This window comes from Salvelinus sp. IW2-2015, unplaced genomic scaffold (assembly GCF_002910315.2).
Source record: "Salvelinus sp. IW2-2015 unplaced genomic scaffold, ASM291031v2 Un_scaffold537, whole genome shotgun sequence".
NCBI classification, from domain to species: Eukaryota; Metazoa; Chordata; class Actinopteri; order Salmoniformes; family Salmonidae; genus Salvelinus; species Salvelinus sp. IW2-2015.
In genome coordinates this window covers 951,223-960,652 of record NW_019942569.1, presented here as the reverse complement: position 1 = coordinate 960,652, position 9,430 = coordinate 951,223, and the positions used below count along the sequence as shown (strand labels likewise).

General features: G+C 46.8%; 1 protein-coding gene across 1 annotated transcript in view; it reads right to left on the bottom strand.

Moving 5' to 3' along the window:
- The window catches only part of LOC112068494 (nuclear transcription factor Y subunit beta-like), a 32,870-nt gene that overhangs the window by 10,102 nt on the left and 13,338 nt on the right, over positions 1-9,430 (bottom strand). Inside the window, exons 2-3 of the mRNA XM_070438170.1 lie at positions 5,001-5,062; positions 4,439-4,536 (exon numbers count right to left, since the gene is read on the bottom strand). Of these exons, the coding sequence (XP_070294271.1) occupies positions 4,439-4,536; positions 5,001-5,062 (160 nt within the window). The remainder of the gene's footprint in view (positions 1-4,438; positions 4,537-5,000; positions 5,063-9,430) is intronic.

Here is a 9,430-nt window from a genome sequence, read left to right as displayed (position 1 = left end):
CCGAATGGGACCTAGCTGTACAATTGGGCGATTTATTTGGAGTTTGATCTCTGTCTATAAATAGGAAGAGAAGGACCACGCATTGGGAGTTAGAGACAGTAAATAATGGTACTTGAATATGTTAAGGCTTGATTCACAGAAGCTATGTAAAACAGAGTTGTACACTGCTATACTGTATATTAACTTATATATAGTTGTGTAACTCCCTTTATTTTGGTCTAGCATGACAGCTACTCTCCGTAGGTACATGGTCTTTCTCTGTTGGGGGGGGGGGTGCATCGAAGCTCATGATATTCCGCTGGTCTACTTGGAACACCATTTTTTCCACCATCTTTATCATTGTCTGATGTATTAAACCTAAGCTGTTTTAGTAGGCGCTAATTCCAGATTGATTTTCCTGTTTGTCTGACAGAAAAGAGAAGAATGTTCTGTTCTGAGGAACAAGTTAAAGCCCTAATGTTCCTGATAATGTTTTCGGCCAGTCGCCAATTGATTTTTATTAAGAGCATTTTATTAGTTAGAAGACTGTTACTATCAACCATACTTTATCACTTGCATTACAACAGGTCGTATTTTTCCAGCAGTAGGATATTGGATGACTTACATGAATTATGCTTAACAGGTCCAAAGCTGATTCAGGTGATGCAGGTAAATTCGGTCGACTCGATGAATGACTCACCTGTAAGGTTATTTGACCTGCATTGAGGAGAAAGAGAGCAGGACTCGAGTGTCCCACCACACCCTTGGTAGTCACGTCACCCTTGGCTGCTGAGGAGAATCCATCTAAAGCCCAGGAGCTCTATAGGATTCAACTATTCTGGTAAGATGAATGAGATACAATGATCATTGTTTATTTTAGATGGGCGGTTGACCGCGTGAACACATGCTAGAAACAACAGACACGGCGCTCCACGCTTCCTAGTTAGTGCTGCCCCGTCTCTTGGTTGTGCCAGGTGGTCTGGCTGCACCGCGCAGGAAGAGACTTTAAAATATTAGCCAGGCTTAGTGTCTTGTTATTCCATTAGTGTTCTGAAGGAACTGAAGGCAGGATGGGCGATTTTTATTAGCAACCCCAAAAGCAGGAGGCCTATCAGAGGGCGTCCAGTTGGCCTAGCCTGATTGACTGTCCCATGGGAGGTTTCAGGAGTGCACTTTCCTGGCCAGTAGGGTTACAGGTATGTGATGCCACCCTGAACACGAACCGTTCACCCAATACCCAGGCAACAGCTCAATCCATGGTTGTCCTATATACCTCCGAAGGCAACAGACTGCAATCCCTGGTTGTCCATATGACTCCAGGTGCAACAGTTCAATCACTGGGTTTCCTATATACCTCCAGGCAACAGCTCAATCCTGGTTGTCTTATTAATAGTACTCATGGCAACAGCTCATCCTGTTTCCTATAAGCCTCCAAGGCAACAGCTCAATCGGCTGAGTGGTCCATATACCTCCAGGCAACAGCCTCGAATCCTGGTTCCTGAATATACCTCAGGCAACAGCTCCAATCCTGGTTGTTCCAATATACCTACCAGTGCAAGCTACAGCTCAATCCTGGTTGTTCCTAAATATCTGAGTAACCCTGCCAAGCAGGTCAAACAGCTCGAATCCTGGCTTGTCCTTATATAGCACTCCAAGGCAACAAGTGCCTGCACATCACTGAGTTGTACCTAATACCTCCAGTCAACATGTCCAATCGCTGGTTTGTACCTATATCGCTGTCAGGGCAGACAGACTCCAAAGTCCTGGTTGTCCTATTATACCTCCAGGAACAGTCATCGCCAAATCGCTGGTGTGTCCTATATGACCTCCAGGCAAACAGCTCAATCCGGGGGATGCTAGTATACCTCCAAGGCAACAGATCAATCCTGGTCTGTCTAATGTATACCTCGCATGGCAACCAGCTCAATCCTGTTGTTCCTATATACCTCCAGGCAAACAGCTTCAATCCTTGGTTGTCCTAATATAACCCCAGTGGCAACAGGCTACAAGTCCTGTGTGTTCCTATCATCAGCAACCAATGGCAACAGCTCAATCACTGGCTGTCCTATATACCTCCAGGGCAACCAGACTCAATTACGTGGTTGTTATTTTTCCTTCCAGCGCAACAGCTCATCCGGGTTGTCGCTATATACCTGCCAGTGCAACATGAGCTCAATCCTGGTTGTCCTATTTCACCACCAGGCAATCAGCTCAAACTCCTTGGTTCTAATTATACCCGTCCAGGCAACAGCTGCATCTGGCTGCCTATATAAGCCTCCAGGCAACAGGCCTCAACCTGGTTGTCCTATATACCTTCGGCAAACAGCTCAATCCTGGTTGTCCTATATACCTCCTTAGGCAAAACAGCTCATCCTGGGTTGTCCCGTATATACCTCCAGGAACAGTCAACCTGGTTGTCTTATATAGTATACCTCTCAAAGGCAACAAACACTCCAGACTGCCTGGGTTGTTACTATATAGCCTCCAGAGCACAGCTGCAATCCGTGGTGTTTACCGTAGATATAACCTCCTCAGAGGCAACAGCTTCAGTTAACCTGGTTGTCCTATATACCTCCAGGCAATTCATGTCTCCCAACCGGTATGTACTATAACCTCCAGCAACAGGGCATCCACGTGGTGTCCCATTCCGATACTGGAAAAACAGCTGCACACTCTGGTTGTCCATTTACCCTCTGATTGGAAACAAAGCTCAACATCCTTTGTGATGTCCCACTCTACCTCCAGGCATACATGCTTTTAGATCTTAGTGGTTGTCCACATACCGTCCATGCAACATGGGTCAATACCTGGTTCTGTCCCACAATACTTCCAGACATTGCGAAGCTCAAAGGCCTGGTTGTCCATACTAACCTCCAGTGCCCAACAGCTTTCCAATTCCTGCGTCTGTCCACTAGGTATACAGTCTCCTAGAGCAACAGATCAAGTCTTTCTGGTATCTATATAGCCTCAGGGGCACGAACCAGTCAATCCTGGTTGTCCTATTATACCTCCAGCAGGCAACAGCTCAATCTGGTTGTCCTATATACCTTCCCAGGCAACAGAGTCAATCCGTGGTTGTCCTGTAAGTAGTACGCTCCAAGGCAGGACGTGCTCAGATCCTGGTTTGTCCTAATATACCTCCAGCAACCAGGGCTCAATCCCTGGTTGTGCCTATGAGAAGTAAAACAGCTCAGGCATACAGCTCAATCAAATGGTGTGATTCCTATATTACTCCAGCGGCAACAGCGCTGCAATAGTCTCGGTACTGCGTTGTTATATTTCTCCAGGCAACCAGCTCAACTTCGCCCGCCTGGATTGCCTATAACTTTCCCTCCAGGACCAACATGCTCAATTCCTGTGTGTTCTCCTAGTATACACCAGGCAAACAGGTCTCCAATTCCTGGTTTCCGTATCATACCTCCAGGCAATAGACTCAATCCTTGGTCCTATATACTCTCGGAGGGCAACAGCTCAGAATCCATGGGTGTCTAAATATACCTCCAAGGCAAACAGCTGCAATCCCTGCGTTTCTAATGTCCGACTACTATACCATCCGAAAAGGCAACAGGCTCAATCCTGGTTGTCCTATAGACGCTCCAAGGCACACCTAACAGCATCATCCTGGTTAAGTGTATCCCTATTAGACCTCCCACGGCCCAAACAACGGACTCAATCCTGCGTTTCTATATACCTCCAGCGTGGCGAACAGGATTCTTCCAATCCTGTTGTTGTCCCTACACTATACTTAACCATTGCCCAAGGCAACAGCTCATTTGAACAGAGCTGGTAATAACCCTACATACATACCTCCCAGCGCAAGCAGGCTCAAGTCCTAGGTTGTGCCTATAACCTCCAGGCAGCCCCGAGGAACACTCAAGTGGTCACTGGGTCTGTTCTTGCCGCCATTTACTACCTGAGCAATACACGCGCTCGATTCGCTGGTGGGTGGTACCCAATTTACTGCTTATGGAACGATACAGCTCATCCTGGTTGTCCGCACATCACCTTCAGGACAAGCAGCATCAAGCTGGTTTTCCCACCATACCGTCGCATGGCAACAGCGTCTCATGTACAATTCCTGCGTTGTCCCACATACTCCAGAATGGCTCAACTTCACTTAAAGTCCGGCGCTGGGTTGATCTCCGCCACGAGTAACACTGTCGAGAGATCAGCTTCGGAAGGGTGCCCTCCGGGTGCGGTGTGCGCCACATAGCCTCCAGCACCGATCACGGAGAGCACTCAAGCCAGTCAACATGATCAGTTAGGGTCCTACATATCTCAGACATCTAGCTCAAGCTCCCTTGCGGGATGTCTCGCACACTTACCTTCATCAGACCGCTTATTTCCAGCTCATATTCAAGCCCCTAAGCCGGGTATCTGTCAGCTCTCCCTAAGGGCACTGACTCTAGGTCCAGACGCGATACTTCATAGTAGCTCAATCGTTGTGCCACACTCTTACTCAGCTCTCCGCAGAACATCAGCTCAAGGTCCTTGGTTGATCCCACATTATCTCCATAGAACACATACTTATCCAATGCAGAATCTCGTTCAGAGCCTCTGGGGTGTCCGCACATACCGTTCCAGGGAGTACCCGATCATGTGACCACTCAGCACTAGATCAGATACCATGGTCTCGGTCTGTTCCCCTCCAATCTAAACAACATCCAAACTATAGCTCAGAACCGGTATTTCCACTCCGAGAGACCTTCCTAGCAAAGACCTGGGGTGCCTTTAGTACAAACTCTTGCGCTTCCGCCATACTCCCTTCATTGTACATCTATGGAGCTCTTGACCCTCGCGAAGATCAACCCCGTGGTCTACGGTCCCACCTATACCATCTCCTACTGTCTCACAGGAGCCCGATCAGCTCCCACCCTGCGGCACACTCTGTCAGGCAGGTCATGGGTTGTCCCAGCCAATCAACTGACCTCGCAGACATCAGCTCAAAATGCTATCAAATTAGCACGTGTTGTCTGGGGTAATTACTTAGTGGTCTCATACCTATTACACCCATACCATACGGTAGGCGTAGGGCCGTCAGCGGACTGTACAAGCGCCTTCTCTGCATGGAGCCTGGTCTGCGCTTAAACATCATCACAGAATACCTTATATCACTTATGTTCTATACTAATATTGGTCTTCCCCAAAAATTGTACTCTACATTTATTGCCAGTAGTAGAGTCCTCACTACTCATTCATTTCATATCGATCTCTAGCACTCCTTTATGCTATGTGCTCACTCTTCCTAGACCCACAGGTTGCAGATTTCGGTGGAGTTGTCCCACATTAACCTACCAAGGAGCCTTCAGCGTCGGTCATTTATGGTATAGGCATCTTCTTTACTTGTCCAAATCTTTATTATTCAGCTCATCATGGTGTGCTGCCAGGCGTCTCAAAAATCTGCTCACCTCCAATCAGGCCGTCAGACATCCAACAAGTGCTGCGGCGCTTAGTACTCGCTTAACAAGTGTCGATACTGGTAGAATTAAATTTTTGTGCCTACGTACACCACATTCAGCGTTTAGAGTGGTTGGCTATTATACGCCTGCTGCGCTGGCTCCAGTGTTTACACAGGAGCCAGCTAGCACGACGGTAGGTTAAGCGTCCACGCTCTATTTGAGTTTGGATTACCAATATTGAAGGCAGGCAGGTCTATTGGGCAGGTGTCTAATGCAGATCTTAGAAACTGAGATATGTGATATAACGAATTAAATTCGCGTTCTACTAAAGAGCTGCTTTTTCAACACCAAATGGCGGCAAGAGGAGAAGATACTCGATCTATGGTTCCCCGATAGGATATTATTTCATATTTAAGGCAATTCTCAAGAAGAACCTTTTTAAGACAATAAGTTTAGATCCATCTGTAAGGATAGAGGCATAGAGACCGACGCCACAAAGCCTAGTCACAGCGCGGGAAGAGAGGTTCTTCGCTCGCGCCATTCAGAAAGTTTTAACTACGAGCGCTTGTTCCAATTCGCTCACAGGCTCGGTAGAAGCACTTGGCAAATGTACTGCTGCGTGAACAATGTCCTATTATTTGCGATAGTGATTCGATTGGTGTTTGGGACACAACCTGGCTTTGCCAAAACTTGCAGTCTGTCTAGTTAAACACTGATTTACCAAAATATGTCAATTTGTATTTACATGAGGTGATCGCAGACGCCTGATGTTTATAACTGCGGTTCTCTGTTCTAAATTTCGGGTAATAAGTGTCTAGAGCCATGGCATAATGATGTAATAAGAGGGGGATTAATTCGGGTGGGGACTGTGTAGATTACCTCACCGAGAGGCCTAGGCAGCCCAGCGGCACGCCAGCACTGTACATATGTCATTGCTGGACATATTGTAGTTTAGCTTATGTTGTGGTCAATACTAGCTTAATTTACAGGCAATTACAATCACCACCCCCAGGCTCTCACCCATCTGCTTTAAGTTATTAGTTAGTGTATAGTGCCTTCGGAAAGTATTCGGACTCCTTGACTTTTTTCCACATTTTGTTACATTACAGCCTTATTCTAGAATGGATTAAATAAAAATAAATCCTCAGCAATCTACACACAATACCCGATAATGACAAAGAGAAAACAGGTTTTTATAAATGTTTGCACATTTATAAAAAAACAAAAACAGAAATACCTTATTTACATAAGTATTCAGACCCTTTGTTATGAGAATCGAAATTGAGCTCAGGTGCATCCTGTTTCCATTGATCATCCTTGAGATGTTTCTACAACTTGATAAGAGTCCACCTGTGGTAAATTCAATTGATTGGACATGATTTAGAAAGATACACACCTGTCTATATAAGGTCCCACAATTGGGCCTCYTGAGTGGCGCAGTGGTCTATAGCACTACATCGCAGTGCTAGCTGTGCCACTAGAGATTCTGGGTTCGTCCAGGCTCTGTCGCAGCTGGCCACGACCGGGAGACCCATGTGGTGGCGCACAATTGGCCCAGCGTCGCCCGGGTTAGGGGAGGGTTTGGCCGGCAGGGATGTCCTTGTCCCATCGCCCACTAGCGACTCCTGTGGTGGGCCGGGCACAGTGTACTCTGACACTGTCGCCGGGTGCACAGTGTTTCCTCCGACACATTGGTCCGGCTGGCTTCCGGGTTAAGTGGGCATTGTGTCAAGAAGCAGTGCGCTTGGTTGGGTTGTGTTGTGTTTCGGAGGACACACGGCTCTCGACCTTCACCTCTCCCGAGTCCGTACGGACAAGACTGTAACTACCAATTGGATACCACGAAATTCGAGAGAAAACAGGTTAAAAAAAAAGGTCCCACAGTTGTCAGAGCAAAAACCAAGCCATGAGGTCGAAGGAATTGTCCATAGAGCTCCGAGACAGGATTGTGTCGAGGCACAGATCTGGAAGGTCCCCAAGAACACAGTGGCCTCCATCATTCCTAAATGGAAGAAGTTTGGAACCACCAAGACTTTTCCTAGAGCTGGCAGTCCGGCCAAACTGAGCAATCGGGGGAGAAGGACGATGGTAAAGCAAGAACACGAATTACTTGTACTCTTCAAAGTTATCTCTTTTAATTTACTGGAAGGAAGGAAGAAAGGAAGGAAGGAAGGAAGCGGGCAATACATCCTGAAGAGTCATGCATCACGGTCAACAATCAAAGCTCTGCTCACTACAGTAGGCCGTCGCACCTCTCAATACTTCAGTACACACACACACACCCACAAACACACACACACACACACACACACACACACACACACACACACACACACACACACACACACACACACAAAGAGAAGATAAAGTTAGCACAATTGTAAGGAGAGGTCGCGCGACGCCACAAAGCTGTCACAGGCGGGAAAGGGGTTCGTTCGGTCGCCACTTTCCAAGTTTCCAATCTGACGAGCGCTCATGCGCTCCGAGAAGCACGAAACTTGTCTCGCTGGGAATGCCTATTTTTGCAAGTGATAGATTTGGTGTTGTGGAGCCATACTGGCCTTTGCAATTGAGTTGTCTGTTAACATGTTTACCCAAAAATGTCAATTTGTCAATTTCAAGGTGACGCAACGCCTGGTTATACTGCGTTTCTGTCTAAATGGTATAGTGTCTAGAGCCATGGCTTAATGATGGTAATAGAGGTGGATTAATTCGGGTGGGACTGTGTAAGTACCATCACTGAAGCCTAGGCCCCAGGCCCACGGACGCACTGCATATTTTTGACATGCATTTTTCTGGATATTTTTGTTGTTTATTCTGTCTCTCACTGTTCAAATAAACCTACCATTAAAATTATAGACCTGATAATTTTCTTGTCAGTGGGCAACGTACAAATCAGCAGGGATCAAATACTTTTTTCCCTCACCTGTATGAGATGAGTAATGTAGAATATGTAAACATGATTAAGTGGCGTTATTTTAAAGTGCCTAGTGATACATTTAATTAAGTCAGTTTATTTCAATCGGGGAGAGATTTGAGTCTCTATGTTGGCAAGCAGCTCTCTATGTTAGTGATGGCTGTTTTAACAGTCTGATGGCCTTGAGATAGAGTGGCCTGTACACTATTACAGTACAATATTATGAACATCATTTTAAAGCTTTGAAATGTCTATGGCTTGTACAGAGGCCCTACCTTATTTAACTCTAATGTAGGCTTTCTCTAAACATGTGTTATATCTTCTATAACACAGTGTTGTCTTCCTATAAACACGTGTTATCGTGCCTATCACACGTGTTATATCTTCTATAACACGTGCATATACCTATCTATAACATGTGTTATATCTTCATTCATAATTTAGTTGGTCCCTAACTGTGTGCTCTCTCCCACCTCTGTATGTTTGTCAACTTGAAATATGTTTTGTAGTTTCCATTTTAGTAGTTATCCCCTACCAACCGGCCTCCCTCCCTTATGCCCCCTCCTTTGACCCTTCCCTATATCCCCTTCCCCCTCCGGCCCGCCACCTCCTATGCCCCCTCCCTTTGCCCCTCCCTATATCCCCTTCCCCTCGGCCGACCTCTCTATGCCCCCTCCCTATATCCCCTTCCCCTCCGGCGACCTCCTATTGCCCCCTCCCTTTTCCCCTCCCTATATCCCTTCCCCCTCCGGACGCTCTCTCTATGCCCCTTCCTTTGCCCCTCCCTATGCCCCCCTTTCCCTCCGCGGCCCAGCTCATTGCCCAGTCATCGGACAGGCCGTTCAGCGTTGCCTACAGGGAGTTCCTCCGAGCCAATGGGATCAACCCTAAAGGACCTGAGTCAGAAGCAATACAGTGACATCATCAATTCCCAGGAAATGGTACAATGACGACCTGGTCCATTTTCTCAAACTCTGACAACTGTAAAGAGGTGAAGTGTGTGTGTGTGTGTGTGTGTGTGTGTGTTGTGTGTGTGTGTGTGTGTGTGTGTGTGTGTGTGTGTGTGTGGTGTGTGTGTCTGTGTATGTGATGTGATTGGTGTGTGTCGTTGTGTGTGTGGTTGTGGGTGTGTGTG